The sequence below is a fragment of the Mizuhopecten yessoensis genome, unplaced genomic scaffold, assembly GCF_002113885.1.
Source record: "Mizuhopecten yessoensis strain PY_sf001 unplaced genomic scaffold, ASM211388v2 scaffold11081, whole genome shotgun sequence".
NCBI lineage: Eukaryota > Metazoa > Mollusca > Bivalvia > Pectinida > Pectinidae > Mizuhopecten > Mizuhopecten yessoensis.
This window is the reverse complement of record NW_018408870.1, coordinates 175,418-191,215: the sequence shown is the minus strand read 5'-3', so window position 1 is coordinate 191,215 and position 15,798 is coordinate 175,418. Positions and strand designations below refer to the sequence as shown.

General features: G+C 38.7%; 1 protein-coding gene across 1 annotated transcript in view; it reads right to left on the bottom strand.

The window, feature by feature from the left end:
- The window catches only part of LOC110465474 (alpha-mannosidase 2x-like), a 50,441-nt gene that overhangs the window by 30,865 nt on the left and 3,778 nt on the right, over positions 1 to 15,798 (bottom strand). The window contains exons 2-9 of the mRNA XM_021521310.1: positions 15,389 to 15,721; positions 15,059 to 15,206; positions 12,231 to 12,402; positions 11,109 to 11,236; positions 10,619 to 10,792; positions 4,704 to 4,890; positions 2,767 to 2,944; positions 91 to 293 (exon numbers count right to left, since the gene is read on the bottom strand). Coding sequence (XP_021376985.1) covers positions 91 to 293; positions 2,767 to 2,944; positions 4,704 to 4,890; positions 10,619 to 10,792; positions 11,109 to 11,236; positions 12,231 to 12,402; positions 15,059 to 15,206; positions 15,389 to 15,721 — 1,523 coding nt within the window. The remainder of the gene's footprint in view (positions 1 to 90; positions 294 to 2,766; positions 2,945 to 4,703; positions 4,891 to 10,618; positions 10,793 to 11,108; positions 11,237 to 12,230; positions 12,403 to 15,058; positions 15,207 to 15,388; positions 15,722 to 15,798) is intronic.

Sequence of the window (15,798 nt, the reverse complement as noted above, 5' to 3'; positions counted from 1 at the left end):
GTTTGCATCTCTTTTCAAATCATGATTTTCAAGGGAAAGTAGCCTTATGATGGTCTCTAATTCACTTAAAGAGAATCCTTGCTAACTTACCTTACATGGTACTCCATGATCCTGTCTAGGCTTTTGTAGAACGGTCGCGATGTGTAGTAACCGCTCCAGTAATGGTCGTCACGGTCCGAGTAAGTGAAGAAGTCTCCGGCCAAGACAGGGAAGTCCGGCGGGCGAGAACCCCGCTCCACCTTCCCCAACTCATAGATCTTGTTAAAGTAATCAGACAGAGTACCAAACTGGGCCTGAAAAAAGTCAAAAGTAATAAATTCCCTGTAATTCCAAGCTAAGGATGATTAATATAATCTTTCACCCCCTTTGGGGTGAGATAGGGGAATCTCAATCCGAGGGGATAGATTCTTAAGTTGCAAACACAAAAGTTTTGCAGAGTGTTTCGCAACTTAGAAATTGTTCCCAGAGGGTTGAGATTCCCCTATCTCACCCTCAAGGGGGTGAATGAATCTTTTTCCTTACTCTGTTAATCCATTATGTATCATATACATAATGTAATGTCAACGTTACAGGCTAAATTCAGCGTTGATGATGTGACGTCAACGTATTGTTGATGTGACGTCAACGTATTGTTGATGTGACGTCAACGTATTGTTGACGTGACGTCATACCATTGTTACGAATAGGCGAATCCCCCCGTCTCAATCCTAGGGTGATACAAGGATATCTCACACCGGTAAAAGTGTCGATACACCTGTCCAGGGTAGGAGAACAGATTTTCTCCCATCATTCACAAGTGTGTCTGTCATTTTAGCCTGTAAAGATCAGCTTGTCATCCCCCAGGGGATGCTAGCTTCATAAAGAATTGCACATGCATAATTGTGACTTTATAATAAATCAAGGCATCACAAGTGATACAAATCCCCTCGCATCCACACATTGTGACATTTGTAGGAGGAAATGAAGACGCTAGAGCGATGACAAAGTTTTTGTCTACAAATAGTAACAGTGACCTCGAACTTCAACGTAGAAACCCAAAACGAAAAAAAAGTTGTTCAAGGCATTGCCATACCAAACACTTACATGAAGTTTCATGAAATTCTGTTGAGGAATGAAATCGATAGAGCGATGACAAAGTTTTTGTAATTTAGTAAAAGTGACCTTGACCTTTAACGCAGTAACCTGAAACGCCAACTTGTTCAAGGCATTGCCGTTCCAAACACTTGTATGAAGTATCATGAAATTCTGTTCAGTAATGACAAAGAGTGTAACATACATACGTACGGGCAAAATCCAATATCTCCTCAAACTTTTATTCAAGGGAATGAAAATACATCTTTTATTTGGGAACATGTTTTGGAAAAAAATCTTTAAAAAGTTTTGAAAAATCACTGTTTTGAAGTCATAAATAAGGAGTGGCAATATTCATTAACCACATGTAATAATCAAAGTTTAAAGAACAACTGGTCCCTTTTTCGAGCTATGAGTGAGTGAGTGATTTTTATTGTTTACTCGTACACCAACGTGACGAAATTGTATATTTCTTATGTCACTCGACTTGGGACGTGTCGCCTATCAAAAGAGAGCATATACACCTTGTATCAAATAGCACACTGCTCAACAAAGGGACAAGGTCGCTTGAAACATTTTGACACATTTTATATGTACATGTACATTGTTTGTGTATAAAGTAAAACTTTGATATTACATATTTCCAAACTTATGAATCTTATTGAAGGAAAATTCACCACATGTGCTTTTAGTAGTGATGGGCAATCAGTTTCAAATCTTAATCGATAATCAGTTAGTAATCCAAAGTAGTAAACAGATCGACGGTCGATTGCATAATCAGTTCATAATTTTACGGGACTGGATACCCAAATAATGTGAGAACACTTTACCATTACATCAATAGACAGAGTTATTAACTATACTCTAGGTTTTCGTTCTTGTATAATGAATGGATTGCAAGCAGTTTTTATTGAGTTTTATCAATCATATAGTAAAAATCATAAAAATGTATAACTTACAGTACATTTTTTACATTGAAAACATTTAACATTTTGATTTTAATGAAGGACCAGTTATATCAATAATCAGAATTAGAAAGGACAAAGCGATCAATTTTCGATTATAATAGATCATCAGCCCATCACTAGCTTTTAGTTACAAACATGTCACTCTTGTTGGTTGAGTTGTGACTGAAGTAACAGTAGAGAAAACAATCATCTCCTACTTTAAGGTGTAACAGAGAAATCTCCAACCCTCAGGGTGATTATTTGGTTGTCTAGCCCAAGGCATGCATAGCCTTGAGTTTAAATACCAAACAAGCCATTCAGATTGATATGTCTCGCCTGTGCCCCCCTTTTACCATCAATGCACATGTCAAGTTTGGTTGGTCTAGCACTTATAGTTTCAGAGAAACGAACTTAAATGCAAAACAATTAATGCTGACAAAGTCAATGGACAATGAAGGGTAGACCGCATCCAGCATTTGATGCATGGGTTAAGATGTACTACCTACTATATATGCATCTATGATCCAAGCTTGGTTGGTCTAGCATTTACACTTTCAGTGAAACAAACTTAAAAGGAAAACTTAATGTTGCCGCCGCCGCCGCCGGAAAAGCAACACCTTAGTCTCACTTCTGCTACTTCGTGGTGGCTTGACAAAAATATACCACCCAATGGGATGGAGGTTTCTCTGCCACACTCTCAAGGTAGAAGATTCTCTTAATCATTATTCCTAGTCATAAATAAAATTACCTGTACTCCAAGCTCTGGCGAAGAGTTCATATGATCAAACAGCTTTTGATAGTTGGTGAATTGGCGTTCACATTCGTCTTCTTTGTCGTATCGGAAGTCGTCCCCTAGTGGGATCAGAACGACGTCGGAGCGGTACAGCTCAGACTTTTTACGGTACTGGTCCACCAATGTCTTGGCCCTAAAATGTACATAACAGTAAATATTGGTCTAACATAAACTGAAACTTGATGATTTGATGAATGTTGCAATGACGAAAAACCATAAGAGTATCTCCATCATTGATCTCTTTCATGGGGCCACTGTGGCCGAGTGGTTAAGGCGTCTGACATTCTGCTACCACTAGCCCTCCACCACTGGGTCGCAGGTTTGTGGCCTATATGGGGCCGGTGCCAGATACTGGCTGCAGGTCGTTGGTTTTACTCTGGGAACTCTGGCTTTCCTCCACCACCAAAACCTGGCACATCCGTAAATGACCATAGCTGTTAATAGGACGTAAAACACAAACAAAACCAAAAAGATCTCTTTCACCCAATTGGTAATTCTCTTTCTTCTGTGTGGGTCATTCAACATCAGTACAGAAGGCAGTGACAGATTAAATATGTTATAACTACATCCTTACACGACAGCACATGTATACAACAGATATAAAACAGATTTCCCAGTCAAGCTGTGAAGGACAATTGACTGATTAATTGTTGAAATGTTCACTCCCCTTTCTCCCACCCTTTACAGGTATGTGTCCCGTTATGGCCGAGAGATATCAGCTTGTCACCCCCTAAGGGGAGATAGCCTCGTGCAGAATAGCACACACTAAATTGTGATGTCATAAAAAGAGAATGGCGATAGTGACTTCATAAAAAGATGAATGGCAAACATTCATACGCCTGATATGCTTTCGTGTACAAATATGACCACTATCGGTTGAGTTGCGAATTAAATACTAGGATGGGAGAAAAATAATCTTCCCCTGCATAGAGGGTGTAACAGTGAAATATCCAACCCTTGGGTTGATTATTTGATTGTCTAACCTCGGAAGAGCCTTAGGTAAGATAGCCAAATAAATCACCCCTCAGATTGGAGATTTCTCTATCACACCCTCAAGGTAGGGGAAGATTTTATTGTACAATTTATATATTTCTGTAGGTGACACATTCTCAAAGTTCTTGTTTTGTACCACAGGAAAACTCTGACAGTCAAATGGCATGAATATAACAAATAGTTGACGGGAAATTCTTTTAAATTTAGAGGAGAAAATAAAAGTGACTAAAACTTGGGTATCGGGAGAAATCACAAGCTAGACATCTCACACTACCTGGTGATTATACAAAAAAAAAAAAGGTGAGAACATCACACACTTAAAAAGTCTTATCCCGAGGGTTGAGATATCCCAGAGTTGAGATATCCCGAGGGTTGCTATATCCCGAGGGTTGAGATATCCCAGAGTTGAGATATCCTGAGGGTTGCTATATCCCGAGGGTTGCTATATCCCGAGGGTTGAGATATCCCAGAGTTGAGACATCCCGAGGGTTGCTATATCCCGAGGGTTGAGATATCCGAGGGTTAAGATTTCTATCTACATTACACAAGACTGATAGATTCTATTCATCTTTTCCCAAGCCAAAATTAAATTAGTAACATCACTCTAGAGTACTTCTGAAGAAAATAATTTTTCCTCTGAGAACACCATTATAGCATATTACTGTTGAAGATAGAAAAGTCTGGTGAAAACTGACCTCGCGGCTACGTTATGGTTGTGTTGTGCGAGTTGCAGAGTGCTCAACATAAAAAAATTACTGGTTTGATACAGGACTGATAGATTCTATTCATCTTTTCCCTGAATTAGGAACATAGGGAGGGGTTGTAAAGGAAAGCATGTTTTCCTCTGAGAACACAATTCTAGCATATTTGTTGAAGACAGAAGAGTGGTGAAAACCGACCTCTCGGCTACGTTGCTGCTGGTGATGGCTGTGGGAGCTATTTTCCAAGGACAGTTGTATCGGCTTGGTGACATTCTAGCAAAGTCAAACTGACAACATATCTTAGGGTCGGGCCCACACGTGTGAGGCACGTCGTACGAGTAGAACGGCATCAGGTGACACATCATGTCCGTGCTGCCCTCTTGATCTACAATATGAAAACAGAATTAATTACCTCCCTTATCGTAATCTACAGAGTTTGTGCTTTTGAGGTTAAACAAATTCAACATCCTTTAAAAGTTGTGTTTGAAAGTTTTGTATTTTTCATTCAAATAAGATATTTTGCTGCTTATTATATATATATATTTAACCTTCTAATAAAGTGCCCCCTATTTTGGAGGGAGACCCAAAAGTGTTCACCTAAATTTTTCACATTTGAAAAAGACAGCATTCTTTACATCTTCCATTTTGGGCTTAAATAAACTTATTAGATAGAATAGCTTACATTTGGGCTTCAAAAGGAGGTTAATTTTTTTTATGTATTTTAATCATTTTTGGAAATATTGTCAAATGTTGCCTCATTGTAGCTTCAGGCTTTGAATTAAATGATTTTCAATAAAACAACTTTGAGCCCACAAAGATTTCACACCTTTTTCACCTTCAGCGTAACATGATAGATGGATGTTTTATGTCTGTACATGTACAAGGCGTTGGTAAAGGGAGTTACTTTGATTTTCAAGTGGATTACTTTCATTGGCTAAGCAGTTCTAGAAATCATTTTATCAAAATACTTATAGTCAGTCGGGCTAATAGTTTTTGATTTTACTAGTCCATACACAGTTACCACCAACTCAATATTATTCAACATCATAAGTAATAAAAAATGTTGACTAGTGAATTGGACTAACAATTTTTAGTACCACTAGTCCAGCTGGAACTGAAACTTGTCTGTTGTGATCACTTTCATGCTTTCAGTCGGTACTTGAGGATTGTAAATTTTGATTTTTGTTTCGGTTATTTTGGGAACTCAATTATGAAGAACTGAAAATTGAACTGTAGTTATTCCCTGATAATTACCTAGTCACGTTAGAGGAAGTTATAATTAATACATTATATTAATTCTCATATTTTTTCCTCATATTTTCCTGTTTCTGCTTGTCTAGGTCAAAATTTAACAAGAGGCCCAATGGGCCTGCATCGCTCACCTGGTATTAATCTCACACTTGTAATCTTAAAAGTGAACTAAAATATAGCTACAGGCAGAATATCAGTGTTTGATTCATAAGAACCTATTAAAAGATTTAAACATGACTCCTGTGACCTTGAATATCGAACAAGGACATTAGGTTGAACAGAGTTTATAGTCTTCCAACCCAGCATGCTTCTGGCAAAATATCATTACCCTGGACCTTTTGGTCATACAGAACAAATCATTTAAAGATTTAAACATATATTCACCACTGTGACCTTGAATATGGGTGAAGGTCATTCACTTGGTAGTCCTTCATCCCAGCATGTTAATGGCCAAATATCATCACTCTTGGCCTTTTGCTTATTCAGAAGAAGTCATTCAATGGTTTTAAACAAATTTGACCCCTGTGACCTTGAATATATATGTCAAGGTCATTCATTTGAACAAACTTGGTAGTCCTTCATCCCAGCATGTTACTGGCATTATACTAGGCCTCTTGATTATTCAGAAGAAGTTGTTTAAAGGTTAAAAACATATTTGACCCCTGTGAGCTTGAAGAAAGATGAAGGTCATTCATTTGTACAAACTTTGTAGCCCTTCATCCCAGCATGCTACTAGCCAAATATCATCACCCTAGGCCTCTTGGTTATTCAGAAGAAGTTGTATTAAGATTTTAACATATTTGACCCCTGTGACCTTGAATATAAATCAAGGTAATTTATTTTAACAAACTTGGTAGTCCTTCATCCCAGCATGTTACTGGCATTATACTAGGCCTCTTGGTTATTCAGAAGAAGTTGTTTAAAGGTTAAAAACATATTTGACCCCTGTGAGCTTGAAAAAAGATGAAGGTCATTCATTTGTACAAACTTTGTAGCCCTTCGTCCCAGCATGCTACTAGCCAAATATCATCACCCTAGGCCTCTTGGTTATTCAGAAGAAGTTGTATTAAGATTTTAACATATTTGACCCCTGTGACCTTGAATATAAATCAAGGTAATTTATTTTAACAAACTTGGTAGCCCTATATTTCAGCATGTTACTGGCCAAATATCATAACCCTAGGCCTCTTAGTTATTCAGAAGAAGTTGTTTAAATGTTTTTAACATATTTGACCCCTGTGACCTTGAATATAAGTCGAGGTCATTTATTAGAACAAACTTTGTAGCCCTTCATCCCAGCATGCTACTAGCAAAATATCATCACCCTAGGCCTCTTGGTTATTCAGAAGAAGTTGTTTAAATGTTTTTAACATTTTTGACCCCTGTGACCTTGAATATAAGGCAAGGTCATTTATTTGAACAAACTTGGTAGCCCTTTATTTCAGCATGTTACTGGCCAAATATCATAACCCTAGGCCTCTTAGTTATTCAGAAGAAGTTGTTTAAAAGTTTTTAACATATTTGACCCCTGTGACCTTTAATATAAATCAAGGTAATTTATTTTAACAAACTTGGTAGCCCTTCATTTCAGCATGTTACTGGCCAAATATCATAACCCTAGGCCTCTTAGTTATTCAGAAGAAGTAACATTTTTGACCCCTGTGACCTTGAATATAAGGCAAGGTCATTTATTTGAACAAACTTGGTAGCCCTTCATCCCAGCATGTTACTGGCCAAATATCATCACCCTAGGCCTCTTGGTTTTTACATATTTGACCCATGTGACCTTGAAAATTGATGAAGGTCATTTATTTGAACAAACTTATTAGCCATTCATCCAAGCATGCTTCTGGCCAAATATCATCACCCTAGGCCTTTTGGTTACTGAGAAGAAGTTGTTTAAAGTAAAAAGTTGACGCTGGACGGACGACGGACGCCACACCATGCCATAAGCTCACTTGGCCCTTCGGGTATATGGTAAGTCATGTCAACAGAAGTTTACAGAGGTTTGTGGTAAGTCATGTCAACAGATGTATGCAGTGAGGTACATGGTCAGTCATGCCAACAGAAGTATGCAGTGAGGTATATGGTTAGTCATGTCAACAGCAGTTTACAGTGATGTATGTGGTATGTCATGTCGACAGAAGATTACAGTGAGGTATGTGGTAAGTCATGTCGACAGAAGATTACAGTGGGGTATATGGTAAGTCAGGTCGACAGAAGTTTACAGTGAGGTATGTGGTAAGTCATGTCGACAGAAGTATGCAGTGAGGTATATGGCTAGTCATGTCAACAGCAGTTTACAGTGATGTATTTGGTATTTCATGTCGACAGAAGATTTCAGTGAGGTATGTGGTAAGTCATGTCGACAGAAGTATGCAGTGAGGGATATGGTAAGTCATGTCAACAGAAGTATGCAGTGAGGTATATGGTACGTCATGTCGACAGAAGTTTGCAGTGTGGTACATGGTCAGTCATGCCAACAGAAGTATGCAGTGAGGGATATGGTAAGTCATGTCGACAGAAGTTTAAAGTGAGGTATATGGAAAGTCATGTCGACAGAAGTATGCAGTGAAGTATATGGTAAGTCATGTCGACAGAAGTTTAAAGTGAGGTATATGGAAAGTCATGTCGACAGAAGTATGCAGTGAAGTATATGGTAAGTCATGTCGACAGAAGTTTAAAGTGAGGGATATGGTAAGTCATGTCAACAGAAGTATGCAGTGATGTATAGGGTACTGTAAGTCATGTCAACAGAAGTTTGCAGTGAGGTACATGGTCAGTCATGCCAACAGAAGTATGCAGTGAGGTATATGGTAAGTCATGTGGACAGAAGTATGCAGTGAGGTATATGGCTAGTCATGTCAACAGCAGTTTACAGTGATGTATGTGGTATGTCATGTCGACAGAAGATTACAGTGAGGCATGTGGTGAGTCATGTCGACAGAAGTTTACAGTGAGGTATATAACAGCAGTTTACAGTGATGTATGTGGTATGTCATGTCGACAGAAGTTTACAGTGAGGGTGGAAAGTCATGTCGACAGAAGATTACAGTAAGGTATATGGTAAGTCATGTCGACAGAAGTTTAAAGTGAGGTATATGGTAAGTCATGTCAACAGAAGTATGCAGTGAGGTATATGGCTAGTCATGTCAACAGCAGTTTACAGTGATGTATGTGGTATGTCATGTCGACAGAAGATTACAGTGAGGTAGGTGGTGAGTCATGTCGACAGAAGTTTACAGTGAGGGATATAGTAAGTCATGTCAACAGAAGTTTCCAGTGAGGTATGTGGTAAGTCATGTCAACAGAAGTTTACAGAGGTTTGTGGTAAGTCATGTCAACAGATGTATGCAGTGAGGTACATGGTCAGTCATGCCAACAGAAGTATGCAGTGAGGTATATGGTACGTCATGTCGACAGAAGTTTGCAGTGAGGTACATGGTAAGTCATGTTAACAGAAGATTACAGTGAGGGTAAGGTATATGGTTAGTCATGTCGACGGAAGTTTCCAGAGAGGTATATAGTAAGTCATGTCAACAGAAGTATGCAGTGAGGTATATGGTACGTCATGTCGACTGAAGTTTGCAGTGAGGTACATGGTCAGTCATGCCAACAGAAGTATGCAGTGAGGTATATGGTACGTCATGTCGACAGAAGTTTGCAGTGTGGTACATGGTCAGTCATGCCAACAGAAGTATGCAGTGAGGTATATGGTACGTCATGTCGACAGAAGTTTGCAGTGTGGTACATGGTCAGTCATGCCAACAGAAGTATGCAGTGAGGGATATGGTAAGTCATGTCAACAGAAGTTTGCAGTGAGGTATGTGGTAAGTCATGTCGACAGAAGTTTAAAGTGAGGTATATGGAAAGTCATGTCGACAGAAGTATGCAGTGAGGGATATGGTAAGTCATGTCAACAGAAGTATGCAGTGAGGTATATGGTAAGTCATGTCAACAGAAGTTTTCAGTGAGGTACATGGTCAGTCATGCCAACAGAAGTATGCAGTGAGGTATATGGTTAGTCATGTCGACAGAAGTTTACAGTGAGGTATATAGTAAGTCATGTCAACAGAAGTTTGCAGTGAGGTATGTGGTAAGTCATGTCGACAGAAGTTTACAGTGAGGTATATGGTAAGTCATGTCGACAGAAGTTTACAGTGAGGTATATGGTAAGTCATGACGACAGAAGATTACAGTGAGGTATGTGGTAAGTCATGTCGACAGAAGTTTACAGTGAGGTACATGGTAAGTCATGTTAACAGAAGATTACAGTGAGGTATGTGGTAAGTCATGTCAACAGAAGTTTGCAGTGAGGTACATGGTAAGTCATGTTAACAGAAGATTACAGTGAGGTATGTGGTAAGTCATGTCGACAGAAGTTTACAGTGAGGTACATGGTAAGTCATGTTAACAGAAGATTACAGTGAGGTATATGGTAAGTCATGTTGACAGAAGTTTGCAGTGAGGTATATAAGTCGTGTCGGCAGAAGTTTACAGTTATTTATCACATACCTATGTAATCTTACAATAGTAATAACAACAAATTTTCTGTTGATGTTTTCTGTCGGTTTGTATCACACATGTGCGATACAAGATGTTGTATCACCATACTAGCTGGAACTACTTTTTAGGGGAATCCCCTTGTCATACATAGTGAGCTGAAAGGTTCCCGGTATTTGCAAAAAAATATGAAAGTTTATAAAATCTTTGTATCGATCTCTACCAAATATGAAAGGTATGTGATAAAAGCAAACCACACACTTGTGATTTTCTAACGAATAAGAGGGCACAAGTTTATTGCGCGGACGTATATATTCACTCGAGCGCGGATTGTGTGAGTCATGTGGACAGTATCTCACCCCAGTGTTGCCTCCACATAAACTCCAGTTGTTTGTCTTTAGCGAGTTGTTTCTTGACCGCATAGTGGACGCGCTGTATCAACATGTTGTTGAGTCCTGCCCGCTTGAGGATGTAGGCCATGGTCGGGGAGTGGCCGAAGGGGTCAATGGCCCAGCCAGACTTAGGTTCCACACCTAGGGGGGAAAAACACAGAATAGTGTAGTTTTGTAGGGATCTTACTATTTTAATTTCACAAAAGCATAACAATTCACAAACTCATTTTCATCTTAAGTGCAAACTTAAGAACCAAAAAAAATGGAAAAAGATTAAGTCAGGTTTAGGACAGGTATCAACCTAGCAATTGGTCAGGTTTTTGACCCGAGACAAATCAAATAGCTTGCCGCATTCCTTCAATTTAGCAATGACACATTCCAGGGGTGGTGAGCTGAAGTAAGCGTAACCCCTGGAGTATCGAGGATGTTATAATTCTGAACTATTTTTAGGTTTTACCTAGTATATTGTGTACCCATTGGTTGCCCTCGATCAGCTGATCCACGATGGCAGCATAGTGGGTGTTAGCTTCGTCAGTCATCACCCAGCCTCCCGTTGTTATCTCCAGCTGACCCTTGTCTACCAGCCTGAAAATCCAAACAAACACAGTCAAAACGGCAAAACATAACTGGAAAAGAGCACTAAGAGCATGATACACCCTTCAGACCCTCGGAAGAGTATGGATATATTGGAAGCAGGTAGTGACATATAACATAAATGTGTTTACTGCCACCGTTTTGTTGGTGACTTTGACCTTGCCATTCATTTACTGTGTGTATGGCGCAAGCTATGTTGTGTTTCAGAATTACACTTTCATGGTCAATGTTGCTATTACTAAAACTAGAACCTCGGTTTTGAGGTAGGAGTCTTGAACAAATAATTAAATAGTTCTTCATTTTTGACAGAATGCCCTTATTTGGTAATGAATAAGGGGCATTACTCTGCCGAATAGAGTTTAAATGTCACAATTTAAGAACTCATTCAAAGAATTCAGGTAATGAAACAACCAAGTAGTTTAATAAAAATCAGAGAACAATTGTTTGAGTTATCTTGTAAACAAGCAAAAGTTAACAACAAAAATGAAGTACAGTGTTGCTATGTCAAGTGTGATACGCCAAAACGCTGAAAGTTGAAACTCGACGAAATTTGTATTATAGCTCAGGCAAGTAGAACTTCACAAAACCTGCCTAGATGCTAGTGCTAGAAAAATGAAATTATACACCCTAGACGAGGCTTTCCTCACATGAAACAAATTGACCTGGACCTTTGACGATCATCAAGGCAAACATTAATTCGAAGTTTCATGAAAATGTGTAAAGAAATTTGGCCCCAGTTGCTATAAATACATTAACTCAGGCCCTGACTCAAACACTTTTCAACCTGAAAATATTTAGATTTCTTTCTTTCTTTCTAAGAACCCTGATGTTCATTGGTTAAAGCAAAAATAAAATGACAATCAAACACTTAAGAGAAAACAAATTTCAAATAAAACTGTATAATTTTCTAAAAGAAAAAAAGGTTTCAAGGAAACAATGTTAAAGGGCGGCAAATTATTTAATGTAATTAACAGTAACCTCTGACCTTTTGACCCGTTTTCGTGTATCCTGGCTTATGTCGCGCCACCAGGTGGAAAAGAAGGAGATCTCTGTCTCGATAAACTTCCTGCGTGGATCCTCTTCTAGTTTGTTAATCATGTTATCGAGAAGCTGTCTTACTTGGCCCTGGTAGTAATCATCAAATGTCTTTACCCAGCCTGTAACATACAGAGGATCTCACATGAATGTCCATGTCAAATTGAATTTATTAAATGAGATCATTAATTTGATATGACACGAGCCATTAGGCGAGTATTGAACAAGTTTAATAAACTCAATATGATATGAACACGAATGTAAGATTCTATTTATCATTTAACATTCATACAATGAAACTTGAAAAAAAAAATCAAACACAATTAAGTGTTATCAGCTGAATCTTTATTGGTCAAAACCAAAGTACTCCGATCATAGCATTGTCTTTCCGCACAGTGCAAAGAACATAGTGTAGTTCTAATTTTTTTTAAAGGATAAACAGTTTTATATGCTATGAAAAGTATATACATCAAAATGAAATTTTAATCTGTTTAGAATAACAGTAAATGTTTCATGTGGTATATAGTAAATACAAGTAGTATCTGTAGTGGCGTAGGAATATGTTCTCACGTTTTGGACCAATCGCTGCACCTCTAAGTTTTATTACACATGTACACAGTAATACCATACCTATAACATGGTAAGTTATGTGATATTTTTACTTAACCGGAGTTATATCACCTGATAACCTGAAAAGCTAGAAAACTAGTCCTTAAATCCACAGTATACTGTGGAGCAGCAAACTTTGGCCTGGTTAGATTTTCACCCTACGCCAATAAATCTATTTTCGTCCCGTGTTAATATTGCCCTTCACATCTGATTACTACATTTATTATATCGTGTACTACTGTTCACTGTAGTGATAAATTTGCCCTCATTGTGGAGGACTAAAAAGGCGAAAAATTCCCAGTATACAGTATATCTGAGAATGGTTGGAATTGATATTTTATTTACTGATAACACTGATTAAATCTGTCCACATCTACCACAGATGAAATCACACAATTGTGTCTCATTCACACTCCCTGTTTTCTGATTATCATAATAATATTGTGGAAGTCAGGCACCACACAAACAACTTTCTATCACCACACAAACAACAACTTTCTATCACCACACAAACAACAACTTTCTATCACCACATAAACAACTTTCTGTCACCACACAAACAACTTTCTATCACCACACAAACAACTTTCTGTCACCACACAAACAAGTTTCTGTCACCACTCAAACAACTTTCTGTAACCACACAAACAACTTTCTGTCACCACACAAACAACTTTCTATCACCACACAAACAACTTTCTGTCACCACACAAACAAATTTCTATCACCTCACAAACAACTTTCTGTCACCACACAAACAACTTTCTATCACCACACAAACAACTTTCTGTCACCACACAAACAACTTCCTGTCACCACACAAACAACTTTCTGTTATCACACAAACAACTTTCTATCACCACACAAACAACTACCTGTCACCACACAAACAACTTTCTGTCATCACACAAACAACTTTCTAGCACCACACAAACAACTTTCTGTCACCACACAGACAACTTCCTGTCACCACACAAACAACCTTCTGTCATTACACAAACAACTTTCTGTCACCACACAAACAAATTTCTGTCACCACACAAACAACTTTCTGTCAACACACAAACAACTTTCTATCACCACACAAACAACTTCCTGTCACCACACAAACAACTTTCTGTCACCACACAGACAACTTCCTGTCACCACACAAACAAACTTCTGTCATTACACAAACAACTTTCTGTCACCACACAAACAACCTCCTGTCATCACACAAACAACTTCCTGTCATCACACAAACAAACAACTTCCTGTCATCACACAAACAACTTCCTGTCATCACACAAACAACTTCCTGTTATCACACAAACAACATCCTATGATCCTGTCACCACACAAACAACTTTCTATCACCACACAAACAAATTCCTGTTGCTACGCTAACAATTTTCTGTTGTCACACTTACAACTACCAGTCACCACACAAACATCATTCCTGTCATCACAAATACAACTTCCTGTCATCACGCAAACAACTTCCTGTCACCACACATACAACTTCCTGTCATCACACATACAACTTCCTGTCACCACACTAACAACTTCCTGTCACCATGCAAACAACTTCCTGTCACCATACAAACAACTTCCTGTCACCACACAAACAACTTTCTGTCACCACAGAAACAAGTTGCTGTCACCACACAAACAACTTTCTGTCACCACACAGACAACTTCCTGTCATCACACAAACAACTTTCTGTCATCACACAAACAACTTTCTATCACCACACAAACAACTTTCTATCACCACACAAACAACTACAAACAACTTTCTATCACCACACAAACAACTTCCTGTCACCACACAAACAACTTCCTGTCATCACATAAACAACTTCCTGTCACCACACAAACAACTTCCTGTTATCACACAAACAACTTTCCTTTCACCAAACAAACAACTTCCTGTCATCACACAAACAACTTCCTGTCACCACACAAACAACTTCCTGTCATCACACAAACAACTTTCTGTCACCACACAAACAACTTCCTGTTATCACACGAACATCTTCCTGTCACCACACAGACAACATCCTGTCACCACACAAACAACTTTCTGTCACCACTCAAACAACTTCCTGTCACCTTGCAAACAACTTCCTGTCGCCATACAAACAACTTCCTGTCACCACACAAACAACTTTCTATTGTCACACTTACCTGGATCATTGTGAGAGTGAGGAACCACAAACACATATAACTTCTTTTCTCCGCCCCATTTGTTCGTTGGGTAGGTGATGGGCCAGCCTTGTTTCCAAACACCGCCGTCGGGATTATCAAATGGCAACAGATCCATCAGCCGTAACGTCTGTGGAAATTAATAATCACATGTTGTAAAACCATAAGTTGTATCTTTACAATACTGTATAAGATGAAAATTGATTATAGTAATTTTACAATACCATACATAACCTTAAATGGTCTACTGTTGTTGAATAATAAAATATAACAAGAAACAATCTTTGCTAACTTTAACTTTACAATACTCGCCTTTACATCCGAGTCCACATTAGGTTCGTCTGCCAGACTGCACATCTCTCCAGCCACAGTTACCTCCCCTCGCAGTGCCTGATAAACGGTTTCTTTCTTAGAGCCGTCACCAATCAAACCATGCAGCCAACCTTTGTCTGCATTCACTGGTTTTGGTAAGTCCACAGCTTTCACGTCCACGTCTGCCTCAGATAGAACTTTCTGTAGTTTTTCTAGGGTGTCTTTGTCGCCACCTTTAGAGAGCTGTCCGACTAGGTCCTTGATTTCTTTTATTGTATTCTGATTACGTTGAATCTGTGTCTGGATTCGCTGGATTTTGGAATCAACTTCTTGCTGTGGAAAAAGCATCAAAACATTAAGGTAATTTTTGTTATACATGTATCTATATACCAGAAGTGGATATGAGGGGG